At 41.2% G+C, this 25,298-nt stretch overlaps 1 protein-coding gene across 2 annotated transcripts in view; it reads left to right on the top strand.

The window, feature by feature from the left end:
• LOC120870552 (kalirin) overlaps positions 1-25,298 on the top strand; it is a 522,430-nt gene that overhangs the window by 278,924 nt on the left and 218,208 nt on the right. For both annotated transcript variants that reach the window (XM_040250305.1, XM_040250297.1), the window contains exon 6: positions 283-405. In XM_040250305.1, coding sequence (XP_040106239.1) covers positions 283-405 — 123 coding nt within the window. The remainder of the gene's footprint in view (positions 1-282; positions 406-25,298) is intronic.

The raw sequence follows: 25,298 nt of genomic DNA, 5'->3' as shown, positions 1-25,298 counted from the left end.
GAAGAAGCTGCTAGTAAACAGCTTTCTCCTAACTCTCCCTGGTCCTCTTACTCATTTTCTTTTTTTTCCTCTAGACTTTGTAAGGAAGCATCGAGGCTGATGGTGGGGCCTCCTTCTAAGGAGGGCTCTCCTGGGAAGCCACCCTGGGGGCACCCCAACCCTGAGCACAATGTCTGGTTCTCACTGGGCACCAGCAGAAGGGCTGGTTTTCTTCCAGTAGCTCTTACAATTTCTTGCTGTTGAACTCATAACCATTATCTGTGTCTTCTTTTCCCCTTCCAGATGTTTGACTGGATAAGCCACAATAAGGAGTTATTCCTCCAGAGCCATACAGAGATCGGAGTCAGCTACCAGCATGCCCTAGACCTCCAGACACAGCACAATCACTTTGCCATGAACTCCATGGTGAGTGCAGGACCTGTTTTCTTGGGGCAAGAGAATGACGAGGGGGAAAGGGGTTGGGGTACAGAGGGAAGAAACAGACTTCCAACCTGAGTAGGAAGGAGAAGCTCTGAACATGAAGCCCCTTTCAGCATTCCATTTGCTAGCTTGGGGACGTGTGCAGAGCATGCAGTGAGTCGGCTATTCCTGCAGCAGATTATGGCCCCGTTTCTGCCTCTGAACCCTGCTTTATGTGGTAAAAGGAATGTGCTGTGGTTGTAGAAGCTATCACCCCTGTGCTGTACTAGAAGGGAGAGTGCCCCTTTCTACTCCACTGACTCCACCGACTGGCATGTGAGTCACTGAGCTGATGGAGAGGGACCTCGGTCTGTGGCACATTGGAAATCAGTGAGTAAACTGGGTTGTTGGACTAGAGAAGAGGAGCCTGTGAAGGGCTGCCTTGCAGAGAAGAGGTGGAATTGTTTCCTGTTGGTTTAGGAAGCAGAACTGTCCAGGGGACCACAGGAGCAGGAGGCAGGACGTGGCTCAGGAGTTGGCTTGTATTGGAAGGTAGAGCCCCCGTGATGGGGAGAGTTCAAGCAGATGCTGAATTCAAACAGAGAGGGACGATTGCTGGCTATAGTCATAGGAAATGTACTTCTCTGTGCTTCAATTTCTTCATCTGTAAAATCAGAATAATAATAGCTACTTTATACGGTGGTTGGGAGGATTTAATGAATTAATTGTAAGGTGGCGGGAGATGTGCCTAGTACTTCATCCATTATCAGTAAGTATTGGTATTATGATATTAATGATGCTGATGATGTAGGACTCTAGTCTAGATAATACCTGTGATTCCTTGAAAAACTCACACTTTGGGATACTTATTTTTCCATGTGGTCACCCCAAGACTTTGAAATCTTGTCTGCCTCTTTGAACCCTTTGTATTTGAAATGTCTGCAGCCTAAGTATGCCTCAACATCTCTTTCCCCTCTGCCAGCTCTTCCTGCTTGTACTGCTGGTCCAAAAGAATATCTCTTCATTCCCCATATATCTGATGCCAGAGACACCCTATCAGTTCAACTGGTGATGATAGGAGGAGGGCAAGTATTAGAAAAACATAAACACAGACGATCACAGAGGCCAGGAAGGAAGACAGTTTCATTTTCTAAGGAGTTATTTTAATTATGTTCTACACTGGACTTAATGTATTGAAGAAGAAGTAATTCTGGCCTCAAGTTTTCAGTGTCTAATAAGGGAGATAACTCAGACAGTCATGGCGCAGTTTGATATGTGCTGTGATTGAGTTGCTGTGTGGGCTTCCCTGGTGGCTCAGTGGTAAACAGCCTGCCTGTCAATGCAGGAGATGCGGGTTTGATTCCTAGGTAGGGAAGATCCCCTGAGAGGGAAATGGCAAGCCACTCCAGTATTCTTGCCTGGGAAATCCCTTGGACAGAGGAGCCTGGCAGGCTACAGTCCATGGTGTTGCAAGAGAGTTGGACATGACTTAGCAACTAAACAACAAGAGATGCTGAGTGACTAAGAACCTTACAGCCTCAATTATTCAAAGCAATAGGGGTTTATTTCTTGTTCCTACCATGTACCCATCACTGGCTGGTGGGGGTTCTGCTCATCACAGTCACTCAGGGATCCAGGCTGAGGGAGCAGCCACTGTCTCAGATGCAGCCAGTGCCTCACTGGACAAAGCAAGCCTCCAGGCCCATTTAGCTCTGAAAGCTTCCACCTATAAGTGGCACATTTTACTACCTAACACCAGTCACATGGCCACATCCAACTTCATATGTGGAGATATGTGGTCTTACCTCCAGATACTGGGGAAGAGAGAGTGGGCGCTTGTGAATAACCCTAATGGTTAGCAAAGGCAGTCACAGCAGGATATCAGGTACAGATGAACAGCATGGGATTTGCGTGGGAAGGTTCTTCTGGCTGCAGAATAGAAGGCTGCGGGACCAGGCAGGGAAAACGTCAATATTGACTGTGTTATCAGTTTTGGCCACCGCAGTCTTGCCTTCATCTAAATGTAAAGACTCATTCCCTTCCAACTAGTCTTCTATAATTATGTCTCATCTCAGGTTTGCTTTAGTCACAGAGGAACAAAGCAATTGATCACAAGTGATTAAGAATGTGAACTCAAATCTAGTCAGGTTTGATTATCTGTGTGCCTTGTAGATTTCCCCTGGTGAATTTTACAAATTCTGTACCAGAATCTTCCTGTCACCCAACTGCCTGGCCCTAAGGCAGACAAACTCATTTTAATAAGAAGCAAAGACAAACATAATTAGAGAAGTAAGTCTGCTACCAAGCCCCTCAAAACAATGAACTACAAAGTTAAATAGAAAGAGCCTTTGGCTTTGAATTATCTGCACCACTGCTCTTCTCCGTTAAGATGGATAACTGAGAGTTAATGACACATCAAAAACTCTTTCCTCTGACAAATTTACCTTTGATGTTTCCATTTTCAGGACAAAAAAAATTAAAATGAGGGAAGAATTTTACTGAAAGCAAGCATCTTCTGGAACTGGGAGAGAAGAAGAGGAATTTTAATATACAACAGCCAATTAATATGTTCCAGCCCATCTCTAAGTCTCCCACTGCCACGAGTGCCTGCAGCACTCAGAGGCCCATTTAGCCTGATTATCCTGGCTTTCCTCTCCAGCTGCAGGCAGGGGAAGGGAAACCCCAGTGCTGTTTGATCAAATTGCCCAAACCAGTGCATTATAGACAGAGACCCGTGCCTTTGTTAACTGGGAGGTTTACAGGTTTGTTATTAAAAGGAACTTCCCCCAAATGGATGTCATCATCCCAAGCAGGTAAAAGAAGGGTATTACAGACTCCTTTTCTCTGGCCTGAGTGATGGATGTTGCTGCCAAGAAACAGATGAATTTAAGCAGCTACTGATGGAGCCCAGTGACTGTAGGAATGATCAGTTACTCAGGGGAAGTGGGAAGGTGGATTGTTCTGTAAATTCCCTGAGACGTTTACATTTGGTTCTTGGAACAGAACCTACACATATGCCACACATTTGTCCACCTAAAGGTGCATGTAGCATGCTCTGTTTCAGGCTACAGGTGAGTTGTTTGCTACTGAATCCTTATCATGTCATCTGTCTCTCCACTGGAACCTCTGTGGGACAGACAGACCATCTCTCTTTTGTTCACCACTATATGCCCAACATCCAGCACAACATCGAATCCTTAATTATTTGTGGAATGTCAAGAAAGAAGTCATGAGGTTCTTGGGATCTTAAATTGGGGAGGGTGATCGATAAGCTTTAGGGTTTACTACTGAAATAGGCCAGTGATCCCTTACCTTTCTGCGCAGTCACAAGCCCCTTTGAAATCTAATGAAAATTGTGACTCTTCTCTGCAGAGAAATATATGTAGATAACGTTTTAAAGATATTAATATTTTCAGGGGATTCAAGGGAATCCTAAAGCCTATTGATCATCCTCCCCAATTCAAGATCCCAAGAACCTCATGACTTCTTTCTTCATTCATTCCAGAAATAATTAAAGATTGGATGTTGTGCTGGATGTTGAGCATATAGTGGTGAATAAAAGAGAGATGGTCTTTCCAACTGAGGTTCCAATGGGGAGATGGATGATATTATATAATCTCATAAGTAAATATATAATCATAAATCAATAAGTCTTGTGTTGGAAGAGTAGGGCTGCTATGATGGAGAATAACAAGAGAGGCTCCATTTAAATGAGGAGAGGTCAGGTACATTTTCAATTAATAATTAGTATTGATGTATTGTTCATTAATTGATAGTAATTATTGGTCTGTGAATTAAATGCTATGCTGTGCTAACTTGCTTCAGTTGTGCCTGACTCTGTGTGACGCTATGGACTGTAGTCCATCAGGCTCCTCTGTCCATCGGATTCTCCAGGCAAGAATACTGGCGTGGATTGCCATTCCCTCCTCCAGGGGATCTTCCCCGTCCAGGGATTGAACCCGGGTCTCCTGCATTGCAGGCAGATTTATTACCATCTAAGCCACCAGGGAAACCTATGAATTAACTCTGTGAAGTAGCAATTCTTCTTTATAATTTAAGGAAGCCCTATGTATATCATTTGGTAAATGAAAATGATCTAGTTATAATTTATGTGTTTTTTAGGTTTTGTTTTCATGTCTAGTTTTATATACCAGTTAAAGACCCAACTCTGGCTGAGATGACCATTATTGAGAAATAATTGCATATCAGCAAATTATAGAAAAAATCAGAAATATCCTAGATTTTATCTATGAATTGGTACTAGTAAAGGGTATCAGTTATTAACATGTGGAGAGTGTGGGAGTAATGCCCCACTGAGAATGGTCCGTGAGCAACTCTGAAAGAAAATGGTTAAAAATGCTTGATCTTTGCCTTTTTGTTATAGCAAGAATTTTTATTATTTTTTTTTTTTGCAATTTCAACTGGGGAATCCTATTATACTTTTTTCATCTCCAATAATAATAATAATAACCTACCTACTAAACCCAGTAGATAAATATTCTCTGGCTTGTTATAGTGCCTCATAAAGCCAGATTTCCTGAGCTCTCTGGGGCCCTCCTTTTTCCTGATATGTCTTCTGTTGTGAAAGCCTTTCTTACAAATTCTCCTTGCCCTGAGTGTGGCCTCCTCCTCTGATGGGAGTGTGGGCAGATGGAAGTAGAGTTTGGGTTGTAATGTGCAGTAGAACCATTATATAGCCATCTATGCTCCAGTGACTCATGAAAAAGACACTCACAGAAGTACGTACAAGCATAACAGTGTTATTTACAATTTTAATTAGCTGGTTCTTTGGGAAAAAATAAATTGCTAATGGTTTCTGTCTAGAGTTTTAAAATATGAAATGATGTTCATTTTCTATGATTATGACTGTGAAGGACTCATGTTAGTGATAACCATGTGTAGCTGGGCAGTAGGAAGCATTTCTGCAGCAGCATGTTGATAGCTGCTTTAATGCTATTAATTTGCTCACCAGAGGCACTAACTGTCAGTTGGTGGTGTGCAAATCAGACCAATTGCAACAAAGCCTGTGGTGCTCTCTTTGTTTTGAGGGAAAGTTACAAATAGTTACACCAAGGAAAAATCAAACCTGGTGCAAGAAAGAGAAAGATTCTGAGCAGGTTTCCTGACCCCAATTTGAAAAGCCTCGCTCTGGGGTCTTCTGTCACCTTTGATTCTGCAGGCACTTCCCTACCCGCAAACAGGCAGCAGCACTTCCTATAATGACAGTATTTCTGGGTTTTGGTGAAAACACACACACACTTGCACGCACACTATAGTAATGTTTAACAGACAGGGTTTGACCCTGCCATAGCTGCAAAGTCTCTTAGTAGACACAGAACCTGCTGAAAAAGAGAAGAGACAGATTGCTGGTATGCTTTAGTCTTTTTAGTGCAATTTTTTTCCCCCAAAGAATCATTAGTGCACTTGCTAAAAGTGCAGATTTCTTCTTGGCTTCTACTCCTGGAAGACTAGAAAATCCTAGAAAATTCTAATCTCTGGGGGATGAGACCCCCAAACCTCCATTTTTTACAAGTTTCACTGGTGATTTTATGTACATATTAAAGTTAGCAAACTATTGTTCTGTGGACATGTATATGTATAAAATAGTCATGCCCTAAAATGTAGCATTATGTGTTCTGAAAGAGAGTCCACTTCCAGTGTGATAGTGTGATAGTATGATAGAATGATGAGGAGCTATGCAGACTTACTCTCTAGTGAAAGTTTTTTTTTTTTTTAAGATTCTTTTCCCACATAGGCCATTATAGAGTAGAGTTCCCTGTGCTATACAGCGGGTTGGCAGACATATTTTAAATAAAAAGCCTCTAAAAATTTTCCTAAGTGCATACAACAAATGAAGAAACATTTATTCAAGAAAATTTACTAAAACTTGCTAAGAATAGTGAATCTGTGGTATTTGAACCAGGACCCTCTTTTCTCCCCATTTCCACCTCAATGAGATAGAAATTCTGCTCGAGACTAGTGCAACCAAGAACACAGGGTCCCCTTTCTCCCTAGTTCCCAATTGAAGGACTCTCTTCTCAGATAGGACAATTCCTATCCTGCTCCAAGCTACCGGATTCTGAAGTTAAGTTTCAGGTGAGTGTGGCCAAGAGGTGGAGCATCTTCTTCTGCCTAGCCCCCACTCGTGGAGCTGCTGCTATATCATGGGCATAGCACTGCCTTGGAGTAGAAGCAAAATATAAAGCAGAGAGCCCCAAATCTTTTCCCGAAGCAACTGATTTTATTTTCAACAGAGGGTGGAGAAGTTCAAGCCAATAGCACTCTCAAAAATGCCCTTAGGGAAGTTATGGTGAGAGATAACTAAGAGAAGATTGCTAGAGTCGTTGAAGATACAGGATGAATAGTAGGCAGGTTAGTTTGCCAGAGAGAAAAAGACCTCCTGGGGTCAGAACAAATCTGAAATACTGGCCTCAGGAACTATCCCTTCAAAGGAGCTTGGATTTGATTGGATAGATCTGTGGAGCATTTGATACCCCCAGGACATTATGGGAAACAATAGAATAGTGATCTGGAAATTAGTGAAATTTAACAGCTTGATGTGGTCAGGGAAAGCGAAAGTTAAAGAGATGACTCCGAAGACCAGTGTCACCCCAGGGTGACTGTGGGCATACCCAATGCTGTACCCCATGAGGAACAACATCAGAGTTTCCCACTAAAATAATCCAGCCAGTCACTAAACAAATAAGTAGACAAATAACAATAACAAGCCCCAGAAGTGGAGGAATCAGTACCCAGAGATGCTGCAATATATTATCTAAAATGTCCAGGTTCTAACAAAAAATAAGTTCTGCAAAGAAACAAATATATGAATGGAAGTGGTGGGTGAGGGGACAAACAGATAAAAAGCACTTGCTGGAAAAAGCAAGAAACAGAAATACCTCTAATAGTCACCAGATACCAAATTTAACAAAGATTCAAAGTAGCCATTATAAATATGGGGTTTTTTTTTAAGAGTGTAGTTTTGCCTCCTGTGTCATAGACTAATTAACCATAGATGCATGGACTAATTTCTGGGGTTTCTGTCTTGTTCCAATGATCTATACCTCTATTTTTTGTGCCAATACCATGCTGTCTTGATTACTATAGCTTTGTAATATAGTCTGAGATCAGGGAGTCTGATTCCTCAGCTCCATTTTTCTTTCCCAAGATCGCTTTGCCCATTCAAGGTTTTTTGTGTCTCTGTTATATAAATTTTAAGATTTTTTTTTTGTTCAAGTTCTGTGGAAATGCCATTGGTAATTTGGTAGCAGCTGTGTTGAAGCTATTGCTTGCCTTGGGTAGTATAGTCATTTTAACAACATTGATTCTTCTAATCCAAGAACATGGTTTATCTATCTGTTTATGTTATCTTTGATTTTTTTCATCTGTGTCTTATAGTTTTGGAGTACAAGTCTTTTGTCTCCTTAGGTAGATTTATTCCTAGGTATCTTATTCTTTTTGATGCAATGGTAAATTTGATTGTTCCTTCAATTTCTCCTTCTGATCTTTTGTTGTTAGTGTATAGAAATGCAACCAATTTCTATGTATTAATTTTGTAACCTATAACTTTACCAAATTTGTTGATAAGTTCTATTAGTTTTCTGGTAGCATCTTTAGGACTTTCTATGTATAGTATCCAGTCAACTGCAAACAGCAAGAGTTTAACTTATTCTTTTCCAATTTGGATTCTTTTTTCTTTTTCTCCTCTTATTGCTGTAGCTACAACTTCCAAAACTATGTTGAATGACAGTGGCAAGAGTGGACACCCTTGTCTTGTTCCTTATCTTAGAGGAAATGCTTTCATCTGTTCACTGTAGAGTGTGATCTTAGCTGTAAGTTTGTCATATATGGTCTTTATTAAGTTGAGGTATGTTCGCTCTGTGCCCACTTTCTGGAAAGTTTTTTTTTTTTTTTATCATAAATGGGTGTTGAATTTTGTCAAAACATTTTTATGCATCTATTGAGATGATCATATGGTTTTTATTTTTCAGTTTGTTATTGTCCTGTATCGTGCTGATTGCTTTGTGGAGTTTGAAAAATCCTTGCCCCCCTGGAATAAATCCCACTTGATCATGGTGTTTGATCCTTTTAATATTTTGTTGGATTCTGCTTGCTAGTATTTTGTTGAGGATTTTTGTGTCTATGTTCATCAGGGATCATGGCCTGAAATTTTCTTTTTTGTAGTATCTTTGTATGGCTGTGGTATCACAGTGATAGTGACCTCATCGAGTGAGTTTGTAAATGTTCCTTCCTCTGCAATTTTTTAGAATAGTTTCAGAATGATAGGTGTTAACTCTTCTTTAAATCTTTGGGAGAATTCACCTGTGAAGCCTTCTGATCCTGGGCTTTTGTCTGCTGGGAATTTTTTAAATCACAAATTTGATTTTAGCACATGTAATTGATCTGTTCATATTTTGTATTTCTTCAAGGTTCAGTCTTGGAAGGTTGTACTTTTCTAAGAATTTGCCCATTTCTTCTAGGTTTTCTATTTTATTGGCATATAATTGTTTGTAGTAGTCTCTTCTGATCCTTTATATTACTGTGGTGTCAATTGTAACTTCTATTTAATTTCTAATTTTATTGATTTGAAGCCACTCCTTTTTTTTCTTGATGAGTTTGTCTAAAGGTTTATTAATTTTATTTTTTCAAAGAAACAGCTTTTAGATTCATTAATCTTTGCTATTGTTTTTTGGTCTCTATGTCATTTTATTTTTGCCCTGATCTTTATGATTTCTTTGTTCTTTCTTTCTCTAGTTACTTTAGGTATAAGGTTAGATTATTTGAGATTTTTCTTGTTTGCTGAGGTAAGATTGTGTTACTGTAAATTTCCCTCTTAGAACTGTTTTCACTGTATCCCATAGGTTTTGGATCATTGTGTTTTGTTTTCATTTGTCTCTAGGTATTTTTTGATTTCCTATTTGACTTCTTCAGTGATCCATTGGTTGTTTAATAACATATTGTTTAATCTCCATTTAGGTCTCATCTGAATGTGAGACAGGACACTATAAAACTCTTAGAGGAAAACATAGGCAGAACACTCTCTGACATAAATTGCAGCAATATCTTTTTCATTCCATCTCTGAGATTAATGGAAATAAAAATAAACAAATGGAACATGGTTAAACTCAAAAGATTTTGCACAGCAAAGGAAACCATAAACAAAATGAAAAGACAAACCAAAGAATGGGAAAAAATATTTGCAAATGATGTAACCAACAAGGGATTAGTCTCTAAACTTTATTAATACAAAGAGCTCATGTGGCTTAATATCAAAACAACCAACCCAATCAAAATGTGGACAGAAGATCTAAATAGACCTTTCTCCAAAGAAGACATGCAGATGGCCAAGAGGCACATGTAAAGATGTTTGACATCACTAATTATTTGATTTGTAGAAGTACAAATCAAAACTACAATGAGATATCACATCACACCAGTCAGAATGGCCACCATCATAAAATCCACAAACAATAAATGCTGGATAGTATGTAGAGAGAAGAGAACCCTCCTACATTGTCGATGGGAATGTAAATTGGTAGAATCCCTGTGAAGAACAGATGGAAGTTCCTTAAAAAAACAAAAAATGGAGCTACTGTATGATCCTACAATCCCACTCCTTGGCATATATCTGGAGAAAAACATGGTATGAAAGGGCTCATATACTCCAGTGTTGATTGCAGCAATGTTTACAATAGCCAAGACATGGGAGCCACCTAAATGTCCATCAACAGAGGAATGGAAAAATAAGGTGTGGTACGTATGTATGATAGAATATTACTCAGCCATTAAAAAGAATGAAATAATGCCATTTGCAGCAACATGGATGCATGTAGAGAATGTCATAGTGAGTGAACTAAGACAGAAAAGAGAAAAATTGTACGATGTTGCTTATATACGATTGCCAGGAGAGATATCAACAACCTCAGATATGCAAATGACATCACTCTAATGGCAGAAAGTGAAGAGGAACTAAAGAGTCTCTTGACTCTTTAGGATGGAAGAGGAGAGTGAAAAAGTTGTCTTGAAACTCAACATTCACAAAACTAAGATCATGGCATCCAGTCCTATCACTTCATGACAAAAGAAGGAGGGAAAGTGGAAACAGTGACAGATTTTATTTTCTTGGGCTCCAAAATCACTGCAGATGGTGACTATAGCCACAAAATTAAAAGACACTTGCTCCTTGGAAGAAAAACTGTAACAAACCTAGACAGCATTTTAAAAAGTAGAGACATCACTTTGCAAACAAAGGTCTGTATAGTCAAAACTATGGCTTTTCCTGTAGTCATGTACTGGTGTGAGAGTTGAACCATAAAGAAGGTAAATTGCCGAAGAACTGATGCCTTCGAATTGTGGTGCTGGAGAACTCTTGAGAGTCCCTTGAATAGCAAAGAGATCAAACCTGTAAATCCTGAGAGAAATCAACCCTGAATATTCATTGGAAGGACTGATGCTGCGGCTGAAGCTCCAATACTTTGGCCACCAGATGCGAAACTCTGACTCATTGGAAGAAACCCTGATACTGGGCAAGACTGAGGGCATGAAGAGAAGGGGGAGACAGAGGACGAGATGGTTGGATGGCATCACCTACTCAATGGATATGAGTGTGAGCGAACTCTGGGAGATAGTGAAGGACAAGGTAGCCTGATGTGCTGCAGTTTATGGGTTCGCAAAGAGTCGGACATGACTTAGCGACTGAACAACAAATTGCTTATATGTGGAATCTAAAAAGAAATGACACAAGTGATACAACAGAAACAGATACAGACTTAGAGAATGCACTTACAGTTAACAGAGAGAAAGGGTTGGGGGAAGGGACAGTTTGGGATTGACATGTAAAACACTGGTGTATTTAAAATGGATAGCCAACAAGGACCTATTATATAGCACAAGGAAGTCTGCATAGTATTATGTAACAACTTAAATGGGAAAAGGATTTGAAAAGAATAGATCCATGTATATGTATAACTGAATTGCTTTGCTGTGTACTTGAAACTAACACAACATTTTTAATCAACTATACTCTAATATAAAACAAAAAGTTAAAAAATTAAAATAAACATTTTGCAGTTAAAAAAATCATGGCGGAAATCCTCCCCAATATTGAAAAGCAATCTACACAGCCAGGAAGTTCAAGGAACTCCAAGTAAGATAAAAGAAAGGGATTCACAAACAGATTCATCATAGTGAAAATACTGAAAGCCAAAGACAGAAAAGTTTTGAAAGCAGCAAGCGAAAAATGAATTGTCTCAAGGGAATCTCAATAAGAATAAAATAGATGATTTCTCACCAGAAACAATGATGCCCAGAAAGACATAGAATAATATATTCAAAGTGCTTAAAGAAAAAAAAAAAAACTGTCAACCAAGAATCCTGTATTCAGCAAAGATATCTTGCAAAAATGAAAATAAAATAAAAATACTTCCTCATAAACAAATACTGAGGAAATTTTTTGCTAGCAGACTTACCTGATGAGAAATAAAAGGAAGTTCTTTACAGTGAAAGCAGGTGACCCAGACAGTAACCTGAATCCATACAAAAAGACAAAGAGCAATAACGAAGTTGATATAATAAGAACTATAGACTTATATTTACTGTACTTTCTTGTCTCAGCTTCAAAAGACATGAAATTATAAAAAGTGATACAATCTAATGTTGGGTTTATAACACGGAGAGATGTAATATGTATAATAACAACATCGCAAAACACTGGGGAAAGAGAATAAACCTGCACAAGAGTGACATTTTAATATCTCACTGGAATTGAGTTAGTATACATCTGAAGCTGATTCTCATGAGTTAAGACATTCATAGTAAGCCCTAGAACAACAGCTAAGAAAATAACAAAAAATATGTAGTGAACAAAAGTTAGCAAAATAATAAAGTGCTACATTATAAAATACATTATAAAACATAAAGCACTCTAGAAAGAACAGGGTTATAAGGACAAACTTGTGACATATAGAAACAGTTAAATGGCAGACATAAATCCAACTGTATCAATAATGACATTAACTGTGAAAGGATTAAACAATCTAATCTGAGGCAAGGATTGTCAGAATGGATTTTTAAAAAATGAGATCCAACTATATACTGTTTATAGGACAAACACTTTAGATTCAAGATTATAATATATTGAAAGTAAACGAATGGGAAAAATGACAAAACAGCAATCATAAGAAAACCCAGAGTGGCTATACTAATAACAGACTTTTAAATAGACTTCAAAACAAAACAAAAACTAGGCTGTTTCCAGGACATGGAAGCAACCTAGATGTCCATTGACAGATAAATAGATAAGCTGTGGTACATATATACAATGGAATATTACTCAGCTATAAAAAGGAATGCATTTTAGCTTGGCTGGATGAAGCACAAGCTGGAATCAAGATTGCCGGGAGAAATATCAATAACCTCAGATATGCAGATGACACCACCCTTATGGCAGAAAGTGAAGAAGAACTAAAGAGCCTCTTGATAAACGTGAAAGAGGAGAGTGAAAACATTGGCTTAAAGCTCAACAATCAGAAAACTAAGATCATGGCATCTGGTCCCATCACTTCATGGCAAATAGATGGGGAAACAGAGACTTTATTTTGGGGGGCTCCAAAATCACTGCAGATGGTGATTGCAGCCATGAAATTGAAAGACGCTTACTCCTTAGAAGGAAAGCTATGACCAACCTAGATAGCATATTCAAAAGCAGAGACATTACTTTGCCAACAAAGGTCCGTCTAGTCAAGGCTATGGTTTTTCCTGTGGTCATGTATGGATATGAGAGTTGGACTATAAAGAAAGCTGAGTGCTGAAGAATTGATGGTTTTGAACTGTGGTGTTGGAGAAGACTCTTGAGAGTCCCTTGGACTATAAGGAGATCCAACCAGTCCATCCTAAAGGAGATCAGTCCTGGGTGTTCATTGGATGTTGAAAGCTGAAACTCCAATACTTTGGCCACCTGATGCAAAGAGCTGACTCATTGGAAAAGACCCTGATGCTGGGAAAGATTGAGGGCAGGAGGAGAAGGGGATGACAGAGGATGAGATGGCTGGATGGCATCACTGACTCTATGGACATGAATTTGGGTGGACTCCGGGAGTTGGTGTTGGATAGGGAGTCCTGGCATGCTGTGGTTCATGGGGTCGCTAAGAGTAGGACATGACTGAGTGACTGAACTGAACTGAACTGAGTGAGATGGATGAACCCAGAGCCTATTATATACAGTGAAATAAGTCAGAAAGAAAAAAACAAGTGACGTATACTAATGTGTTTACATGGAATCTAGAAAGATGATACCGATGAACCTATTTGCAGAGCAGCAATGGAGACACAAACATAGAGAACAGACTTGTGGACCCAGTGGGGGAAGGAGAGGAGGGGAAGAATTGAGAGAGCAGCATGGAAACATATACATTACCATATGTAAAATAGATAGTCAGTGAGAATTTGCTGTACGATTCAGGGAGCTCAACCTGGTGCTCTGTGACAGCTTTGAGGGGTGGGATGGGTTGGAGCAAGGTTCAAGAGAGAGGGGACACGTGTATACTTATGTATACTTATAGCTGATTCATGTTGATATATGGCAAAACCAACGCAGTATTGTAAAGCAATTATCCTCCAATTAAAATTAATTAAACAAAAATGTTACTGGGGAAAAAGCAGAACATTTGATGAAAGAATTACTCCATCAGTAAGATACAACAATTAAAAGCATATGTGCCTAACGTGTAACACCAAAATAAATGAGGCAATAACTGACCAAAATGATGGGGAGATATACAATTCAAAATTAATAGAGACTTTGATACCCCAATTTTAATAATGATTAGAATACTAAGCAGAAGATCAATAAGAAAATAGTAGACTTGAGTGAAGAAATAAACCAAATTGACCTATAAAACACTCCATCCAACAACAGCAGACTATATATTCTCAAGAGCACATGAAACATGTCCAAAATAAGACTATATATTAGCCATAAAATAAATCTTCATAAATAAAAAAGGATAAAAATAACATAAAATATGTTCTCAGACTACAATGGAATGAAATTAAAAATCAGCAACAGAAGGAATTTGGGGAATTATCAAATATGTGGAAATTGAATACTGCTCTCTTTAGTATATAATAGATCAAAGGAAAAATAAAAAGGGAAATCAGAAAATACCCTGTAGGCCTAAGGGTCCACATGCGATACACAATAAAGTTCAGGAACCACTGGACTCGATGATTTTTTAAGTTCAACCTGACCTCAAGCATCTTGGTCTCTGAGGTTCTAATCCTAAAGATGGAAGTAAAGCCATTAAAATGTGTCCTTCCCCGGCAAGAATGAATATAATCCAATGTTTTCTGTTAACACTGAGATTCCCTAGGGCAGGCCTTCTAAGGAAACCTGTGCTTGTAAAATAATACATGTGTCTCCAACCAGACCTTTTCTAACTAATCAGTTGAACAAGACAGCCTTGTGAATGGAGTTACCCTTTCCTTCCAACTCAGGAGAAGGATTAGATTTATTTTCTGATGTGCTCAGAATCCATTTGTGATCTATGCTTTTGGAACCATTGTTGACATTAGAATTGTCCAAAGGAGAAGAAGTATGCTTTGGACTAAGCAAATAAGTCAGCTGACACTATCCCTGAGGTCAGACTCTAAAGCTATCAATTAATTAGTCTGTGGAGTTGGGGGACTTCTCTTCAAGTTCAAGGGTATCCAGGGAGAAAGAGCATCTGTCTACTTCCTGTCTTTGCTCCCTACTCTACCCTTTCCAGGTGCCCCATTTTCCTTTACCCACTAATCAGCCATGTTTTGAGAACTGGCTCCTTTTTAACCAGAAACAGAGAGAAGCTCCTTGGCATAGGCAAAGAACCACCCTGTATTACTCATTGTTGCTCTGGTGTACAATGCTGGCTTCCCTCACCTGCTGCCCAGATACTTGGCATGGGTCCCTTCCTGAAAGGCTTCTCTGAGCTGACCTGCAGGGCTTGACTGACTACACAGATTTCTGACTTGGGCTGGCACTGGCCTGGTTCAGCCTTCTCTCCTGATCATTCCCCCGTCCAGGACCCAGTCTTCCCTCTTCTTCCCCCTCACTCCTGGTTCTCTGCCCAACACCCCTGATTCCACTTTTCTAGCTTCAATCCACTGCTCTCAGAGGCCCTCTGTCAGCCTGTGCCTTGCCCTCAGGATATTTGCTCTACCCTCTGGGTGTTTGCCCCCTGAGCCTTGTAGCTCAGTTTACCCACACACTTTGACATACTCACATGCAGCCAGTGCCTGCTCTCTGCCAGGTCTGTAGCTGCCAAGGAGTTAACTTGTCTGAAATTCAGCCGGAGCTGACTCATGCTTCTTCTCTGAGGTTTCCTGGAGCCAAATGAAAGACGTGAAATGGTCTGTGAAGCCTCACACGTCAGATGAGATAATGTATACGAAAGGGCTTAAACGGTTAGCATGACACAAATATGAAGTATTGATAATAATAATATGCAGGAGTGGCATTGCATATGTCTTTCTGGGACATGGCTGGTCGCCGACCAGGAGTACCAGATGAGGGACAGAGATGGGTCAGGGACATACAAGCAAAATGTTTACAAATCAGAATATTTAAGAACTGAGAGGCCTGGATTAAATAATTAAATAAGCAAATGAGAAAAGGGCAGTGCAAAAAAAAAAAACCAGAGCTCAGATTTTGTGACACAACCAGAGGCCCAGAAATAAGGAAGTGCGTAAAGGATTTCCATCAGCAAGTCCTTTTGGTTCTACCCTCAGAATATATCCAGAATCTGGCCACTTGTTACCACCTCCATAGCCATTACCTGTCTGGACTATTGTGGTAGCTCCTATCTGGTCTCCCTGCTTCCATCTTTGATTCCTTACAATCCACTTTCAACATAACTGTCCTAGTGATCCTGCCAAAAGTAAGGTACTTCACATCCTGTCACTCCTGTGCTCAAAATGCCTTAATGTCTTCTTGTCCTTCTCAGGATGAAAGCTGAAGTCCCTTACCGTGGTTTATAAGGCTCTCTGTGGCATAGACCCCCATTACCCCTCCAGTCTCATCCTCTACCACCTACTCATCTGCTCCAGCCACCCTGGACTTCTTGTTGTTTCTTGAACACTCCAAGGTCACTCCTGTCTCATGGTCTTTGTCCCTACTATTTCCTCTACCTGGAGCCTCTTTCTGGCTGTTCATTCTCTCACTTCATTCAGGGCTAAGCTCCAGTCTTACCCTCAGTTTCAGAGGTCAGCTTGCCCTGACTTCTCTGTCTCAAGTAGCGCTTCTCAGCTCCATCATACACTATCCTTTTGCCCACCTGAATTTTGTATAGCACCGAAATAGGTAATATATAATAGATATTACATTATTGTAATAATCACGCTTCCAAAATGTAAGCTCCACGAGGGCAGGAGTTTTGCTTGTCTTGTTCCCCACTTGCATTGTTGGATGAATGGTTGAATAAACAAATAGGATAGCAGATTTAGTCTCCAATGATAAATCAAGATATTGAGGGTCAAAGAATTGTCTTAATCCTGAGCTTTACTATGGTCCTATAGAGACAGGGACCTATTCCCCAAGGTGACTGGTCTTAGATTTACAGGTTGTGATTTTTCCTCCAAGGAGGGAAAGGACAAGAAAAGTCCACCTGCCAGGCTCATGCCCATTCTGGAGCAGAGCTATTCTAGGCATTGCCAGGGCAAGTCAAGGGCCCCAGTGGGGAGACTTCAAAGAAGTAGAAATTCTTATTGAGTTCTCTCTCCAGGAGACCTGTTTTTCTGGCATTTGAGTTTTTTGGATCTTTGGGAGCACTTTCTCTTCATCGTCTCTCCTCTCTCGGGACATCTTTGGCCAGCTCCACTGCCTTTAGGTGGATGGTAAAGTAAACCAGCACAGTGGAAAAGAGCACGGGCACTTGGTGCTAACCATTGCTCTGTATTTCCTTCCTAATTGTGAGACCATTGGCAAGTTATTCCAGGAACCTCACTACCTCGTCTGTAAATGGAGAACAGTGATAGTACCTTTGACAAACACAGAGGTTGTGAGGATGCAATGTGATCATGCATTTTAAGCACAACATTTGGCATGATGTTATGCTTGGCACATGTTCAGCTCTTATCGTTCTTAGGGTGGGAGTGCCAGAAGAAATAGTTCCCTTTGTTCAGGACAGCTCCTCACAGTTCCTGTCTACAGAGCTTCTCAAACTTTAATGTTTCTACATATCACTTGGGACAGTCTTGTTAAAATGCGGGCTTATTCAGAAGATTGGGAAGGGGCCTGAGATTCTGCATTTCTCACCAGTTCCCAGGTTGTGATGGTGTCTCAGACCAAGCTCTGAGTAGTCAAGAGAAAATATAGGAGAAAGGCCTGGGGTATAAAATACTGGTATTTCTGTGATGTTTCCTAGTCTCTGATTCCAACCTTAAAGGAATCCTGAAATTACTACATCTTAACTCAAAAGAGAAGGAAATGGCAACCCACTCCAGTGTTCTTGCCTGGAGAATCCCAGGGACAGGGGAGCCTGGTGGGCTGCTGTCTGTGCTGTCTCACAGAGTTGGACACGACTGAAGTGACTTAGCAGCAGCAGCAACTCAAAAGAGCTGTTTTGTTTCTAGCCTCTTTCCCTTACAGTGTCCCTGAATCTGATTCCAGCCATACCCATCCCTCCCTACCATTTCAATCTCACAAAAAATGCCTCATGCAAAGACACTCACCCTTTTAAGGAAGTTTCACTCAAAACTAAGAGAATAGAGAGAGATTTTCTCTTTTACTTAAATCTGCTCCTGGGCTTCCTTGGCCCTCAGACATATGGCCAGGCACTTGTTTTCATGACTGTTTAATGGTTTGTAAAGCAATTGCTGGAGGAAACATTGCTACAGCAAGCCAGGCGAGAGAGAGGGAGGGAGTCACGGGCCAGTGTTATCTTTGCTGAGCACCAGGGCTCTTCCAGCTTCTTTCCTCTCTCTGCCCGACAGAGACAGATGGCTTCCACATGGTCTGACCTACTGTTTGGCCAGACCTGACCAGATAGTCATCCATCAGCTACCCTGTTAGGCCCCCTAGAGAGCACCCTGTGGCTTGAGGGAGGCAGAAGTTAGAGATTTCATTTAGAGCTCACCACATCTCATAGCTATTGCAGTAGAGTTTCAAGCATGGAGAGTTCTTACTCCAGATGTAAGTAACTATCCCGATGCCCATATGTTCTGAGGTGGGATCAGCAGGTTTACATGGTAATGTTCAAGTAATTAATCATAAGCTGATGGTTTAACAGTTTCAGGACCCAAAGTGGGTTTGGTACTTGCAAAGATGTAAGCAGTACATATGGTATTATTAATTGGGAAAAAAGAGGTGATGTTCAGCTTTTTCCATTGCCTTGGCACAATCTCTATTTCCTTACTAATTCTGAATGTTACTCATGAAGTCTCTGAAAGCTGCCTGGGAAGATCTCCAAATACATCTCCTCGTGGCTCTCTTAAGAGTATTGTGAAAAAAACAAAACCAATACTTTGAATGATCTGTAGGGCAAGAGAAAAGCGTAGTATAAGTAAAGAGGTCGTGCAGACTAGGACTTAGGGGAACTGGATCCCAATTTGCCTCTCTTTTTTGTTACTTTGAACATGCTGCTGCTGCTGCTGCTAAGTCGCTTCAGTCGTGTCCGACTCTGTGCGACCCCATAGACGGCAGCCCACCAGGCTCCCCCATCCCTGGGATTCATTCTCCAGGCAAGAACACTGGAGTGGGTTGCCATTTCCTTCTCCAATGCGTGAAAGTGAAGTCTCTCAGTCGTGTCTGACTGACTGCAGCCTACCAGGGTCCGCCCATGGGATTTGCCAGGCAAGAGTACTGGAGTGGGGTGCCTTTGCCTTCTCCGTTGAACATACTACTTAATTGATTTTACAAATTTTTAAGCACCTACTAGGCAGATTCAAGAAATGTCTGGGTCTTATTATTTTTTTCTAACTATTAAATGAGATTGTTTATGAACTTGGCTTCTAAAATTTTTTGAATAAAGTGTGTTTATATTCTTTTTCTCCTTAAAATATAATTTGGTCACTAAAACTTGCCTATTACTTGTAAATAAATTAAACTTTACTTGCAAAAAAAAATGCTTTACCAAAGTAAAAAGTTGTGAGGACGTTTGAATAATTAGAGCTGTCATGTAAGGTAACTTGATCAAATCTATTAAAATTAAAGATACATTAAAATAATTTTTAAAACTAAATAATATTTAAAATACCAAATGCATTAAAATTAAAAATGCACTGCAGCCCTCAGCATTATTTTTAGAGGGGGATCAAAAAGCACTGAACTTTTTGTTCACTGATACTGAACTAGAAACAACCTTTGTGTCTCAGGAAAAAGAATGAGCTTGATAAAAGTAGAAGGTTGAACATAAATTCCCCCTTAGCTCCATCACTCATAGCCATTTGATGCTTTGAATATTAGCTTCACTGGGGTGGGAAAGGGCTAGGGTATAAAATAATATATATTTCCTCTATATAGCTTTAAGAATATTTTCCCCCAATTACTGTATATATATTTATATATATACACTCAAAATTACTTAAAAAAAAAAAACAAATTTCTCTATACACAGGAGAAATAAGATCAGAAAAAGACCCTAAAGAAAAGTTTCTCCCCACCCACCATGCATATCTAGTACAAAATAGCATTCAGTAACCTTGGGTGTGCTTCTCTGGTTTGCATAATATTTTTATCAGCTGAGGTTTATATAGTTTGTATTTCACATTCTGATTTAGCATTCGGTTTGCATTTGACCTGAATGATTTTGCCCAGTACCCTGGCTCTTGACTGGTTGTTTGCTTGGCCTCCCTCCTCGGACTTTTGGATTTGGAGAGGCAAGATCTGCAGGGCTTGTCTAGAAGACTGAGCCCCTTTCAGGAAGTGGCCCCTCTGTGGTAGTTGGCCTCACCTTCTGTGATGACCTGTCAGTTCACAACTTCTATTTTCACTATGATAATTTAAAAGCTGCAGTCCCATTGAACAGAATGGAATTGAAAACCTTGCGCCCAGGACTATTCCTTGTAGAGATGAGACAGTTCAGTAAATCCCCTCTGCCATTCTGGAGGTGGTGATGATGAGAAATGCGCCCCTGGACAACAAAGTGACGGGCTCCCTTGCCTGGGCTGGGGAAGAGGCTTTGGCCACCTTTTGCAATATGCTCATTGATAAGGAGATGGATCTATTCCCTTGTATGAACACGAGACATTCCCACTTCTGGGCGCTCTGGGTGTGGCTCACACATATCAACGAAGTGGAGACACCTTAAGAAGGCTATCCCAAAGACAAGAACCTCTAAGGTTGAAAGGGCATGGCTCACAGAATCAGTCATTGGCCAATTCTGATTTTCCAATCTTTCTGAGTCAAAGAAAGGCTTATGAATAATTTGGGGCCACAGACCCTTGAATCCTAGGGGAAGGGCTTCTGCCAACACTGGAAGTGTGGTTTTCAGGGCAGCAGCCTGACAGACAGCCAGGGAAGTTTTGCCCTCGCGGGCTCTTGTGCAAGGGACTCTTCCTCAGGAATAGTAGGGGACTTTGTGGCAAACTCTATGAAATACAGTGGGACTCTGGCCTCTTATTGGAATATTTGTCTCTAGTTGGAATCGTTGATAGATTTTTCTTTTGTCTTACTTTTTACTAATACTTTGATTTGAGTTGCACTTAATTTGGAGAGGAGAGTTAACCCCAAACTGCTGCACTTGGATGTGGGAAGAGATACGATATTCTTTGAGTTATCAGTTATATGCCAGGCACAGACTGACTGGATGCTTTACGTTATCTCATATAGCCCACAGCAGGGAGTTTATGATTCAGGGTGGGGACCTATGACCACAGGAATGTAAAATTTACTCCTGATTTTAGGAGTAAATGAATGGAATTCAAATAACATATGAATTCAGAAACAATATGTTCTTATAATCAGCCCCTGACACAGACCCCAGGGTTACCAAAATGATAGCTTGCATCAGATGACTATTTTTAAAAGAACCAGTATTTCTTTCAGAGTATACCACATAAGAGACTACATTTAAAGAGAAAATTTAGCCTGGTTTTTATGTGGACAGGTATCATTATCTTGCAAGCAGCTTGGCATGTTTTGTAGCCAGTCAGAGGAGCCAGGGGCCAGGTTCAAAGTGAGAGCCTTTGGCAGGGCTGAAAACTTTCATCAAGATTCTGCCACATAGAAATTTCAGCAGAATGACTCTGTTTCATCGATTTAAGTTCATCACAGCAGGAGACAAGACCTCAGGAGAAGAGTCCAGTCATCCATCCTCTGATCTTCAGTTAATGACTACAGGAATGAAATGAGAAAACAGAATTTTATAGGCAACAAAAGTGGGGGCAAGGTGTAAATATAGAGAATTTCGAGTTAGCAAGATTTTGCTGAATTTAGTTATTTTTTTCTGTTTGTGACCAGAACGATCAGAGGAATGCCTCTGGGGGGAGATGGCTGGGGGTGAGTGAGGCAGCAGGCCAGGCTTCTGGTGGGTTGCATTCTGCAGGGTAGATCGTGCTTAAACCTTGGACAGTGCGATATGTTTATAATGATAATAGTAATAGCAGCACTTGGTGGGGGCTGGGGCAAATTGATAAGGCAGTGTTGCAATAAGGGTTTAAGAGGATACTCACTAAGCCAGAATTATTAGTCCTATTGTTAGATTTCTGGTCAGAGAATAAGGTTAGTCTTGGTAGCCCAGCTTGGGTGAAGAGGCTGCTCTTCGGTCACCTGGCTCCAGGCGTGGACCTCACACGACAGAGCAGAGAGCAGAGCTGGCTGAGGGGCTGAGGCACGCACACAGCCTAGGCTGAGCTGCACTGCTCTTCCTGGGAGATGAGACAGAAGAAGACTGTGACCTCCTAGGTTCTCTCTACTTTCAATCTGGACACTCTCCTTGAATCAGGGACTACCTCGAGGCCTGGTTATATAGCACCAACACTGCTTACTCAGAAATGGAATGTTAGATCTTCAGTTCACAGTACAGATGAGGAAGCTGGGGCACAGAGGAGGCACATGACATCTTAAGTGAGTGCCAGGGCTGGACCAGAACTCACATGTAACTCCTGGCTCCTGGCCTAACAACTTTGATGCCTTTGACTGATGGTCAATTCTGCAGCTGGAAGGGCATTGAAGGCTGACAGGGAAGAACAGCAGAGCCATGCAGACAGAGAGAGTGGAAGAGGCAGCTGGTAGGAAATGGAAAGGCCATAAAGAGTCAAAATACCCATTCTTGCTGGCCATATCCCCAAGACAAGTGTGAGTCCCAGAAGTTCTTTAACAGAGGCATAAACAGTAACACAGAAAAACTATACAGAGGGGTTGACCAAAGGCCATGACATTTGTGCCTAATGACTAAGCACCCTATTTATTTGGATTCTTAACCTTACTTTGTCCTTTTAAGTGATGGGAGACCTCCTGCATTCCTCTCTGGTCATTTGGTTTGTGACTCCAGTTTAAAATCTATCTGCCTACTTGTCTCAGGTTCTAGGCTCCAGGGAGATGAAGATGATGAGCTTGGGCCACGTGATTTGCCGGCAGTGTTTTGCTGTTCTGCACAGGGACTGTAGAGAAGAACAATGAGCAAATTCAGGAGTCAACATTATATTTATCCTTCTTTTGTGAGGAATACTGCCTCTACTTGTGTGAAGCATAATCATTTGTTAGCTTAAGTAAGACGTTTCCCTGCCCACTGATAAGGAAACAAAAAGGCATTTACTGTGCTAGTCTCTAGAATGTGAAATGCAAGCTATGGTCTTTTATGTTTGTTTGTCTTTAGCTTTCATTTATGATCACAGGCTTAAGGGTTGAAAGGGGCCTTGGAGGACCGCCAGCTTCACCACCCCATTCTGTGCAGGAAGCCCCTTCCTAACATCCTTGCTGGTGGTTCAGACCCTTTCTCTCTGCATCCCCACTGTGAGTTGCTGCTACCTGTCTCAACACTTACTTCATTTTGCTTTAAATTACAGTTATTTGAGGATTTTTCTTAAGTCTCAGCTGTGAGCCCCTGAGGACAGAAATCCTGTCTCATTCCTCTTTGATATCCCACAGCCCCCAACCCAGAGCCTGGCCCACTCTCCATAAACATTTGAATGAGAGACAGTGTTAACAGCCTCCAGTGGTAGCCACAATTCGACATCTCTAATAGCTAGAAAGTTCTTCCTGAAAGTGACCAGGAACATGTCTCCACGTCCCTGTTGGGACAGAACATAAAACAGGCAGTGATGACAAAGGACCAGGCACTCATACGGTACACACAAGAGAGCCTGTGGACTGGCCATGCCCTGCTCTTTATTGCTGTTCTTGCTTCCTGTCTGGCCAGAGGACGTGGAGGTCTTTCCCAGGACAGGAAAACCCAACAAAACTAGATAGGTCTGGATAAATGTATGAGGGTGGGGAGGGTTTGCAGGACTTGAACCTAGTTTGGAAGGAGAGCTTTATTAGACTCTGTCAATGTCCCACTCATACCCCTCAGTCTGCCCCAAGGGACATCTGGTTCCCATATACAATGACAGCTTCCCATGTTTCTCTGCCCATGGCACTCTCTGGCCTGGGGAGTGTGCTAGGCTTGTGTATAGGCCAGGCTGGAAATGCCAGGGAGTAACTCCAGGAGGAACTTCAACCATGAGTGATGGCACTTGCTGCATAAATACTCCAGATCCCTCATCTCCCCTTGCGATGTTTGGAAGCATGTTCTATACAGTCTCTTAAAGGTTTCAGGAAGCAGGACCCCCAAATGCTCACAGCAGTAACCCATTAATGAACACATCCTGTCTTCATTAGCCACCCTTCCCTCTGACTTGCCGACTCCCTCATTGTGCTTCCTAGAATCAGTTCAATTCAGTTCAGTTCAGTTGCTCAGTCGTGTCCGACTCTTTGCGACCCCATGAATTGCAGCACGCCAGGCCTCCCTGTCCATCACCTGGAGTTCACTCAGACTCACGTCGTCCATCGAGTCAGTGATGCCATCCAGCCATCTCATCCTCTGTCGTCCCCTTCTCCTCCTGCCCCCAATCCCTCCCAGCATCAGTCTTTTCCAATGAGTCAACTCTTTGCATGAGGTGGCCAAAGTACTGGAGTTTCAGCTTTAGCATCTGTCGTTCCAAAGAACACCCAGGGCTGATCTTCAGAATGGACTGGTTGGATCTCCTTGCAGTCCAAGGGACTCTCAAGCATCTTCTCCAACACCAGTTCAAAAGTATCAATTCTACGGCACTGAGCTTTCTTCACAGTCCAACTCTCACATCCATACATAACCACAGGAAAAACCATAGCCTTGACTAGATGGGCCTTTGTTGGCAAAGTAATGTCTCTGCTTTTTAATATGCTGTCTAGGTTGGCCATAACTTTTCTTCCAAGGAGTAAGCATCTTTTAATTTTTTGGCTGCAGTCACCATCTGCAGTGATTTTGGAGCCCAAAAACATAAAGGCTGACACTGTTTCCACTGTTTCCCCATCTATTCGCCAAGAAGTGATGGGACCAGATGCCATGATCTTCGTTTTCTGAATGTTGAGCTTTAAGCCAACTTCTTCACTCTCCACTTTCACTTTCATCAAGAGGCTTTTTAGTACCTCTCCACTTTCTGCCATAAGGGTGGTGTCATCTGCATATCTGAGGTGACTGATATTTCTCCCAGCAATCTTGATTCCAGCTTGTGCTTCTTCCAGCCCAGCGTTTCTCATGATGTACTCTGCATAGAAGTTAAATAAGCAGGGTGACAATATACAGTCTTGACACACTCCTTTTCCTATTTGGAACCAGTCTGTTATTCCATGTCCAGTTCTAACTGTTGCTTCCTGACCTGCATACAGATTTCTCAAGAGGCAGGTCAGGTGGTCTGGTGTTCCCATCTCTTTCAGAATTTTCCACAGTTTATTGTGATCCACACAG

The sequence above is a fragment of the Oryx dammah genome, unplaced genomic scaffold, assembly GCF_014754425.2.
Source record: "Oryx dammah isolate SB20612 unplaced genomic scaffold, SCBI_Odam_1.1 HiC_scaffold_2, whole genome shotgun sequence".
Taxonomy (NCBI): domain Eukaryota; kingdom Metazoa; phylum Chordata; class Mammalia; order Artiodactyla; family Bovidae; genus Oryx; species Oryx dammah.
This window is presented reverse-complemented; position numbering and strand designations above follow the sequence as displayed.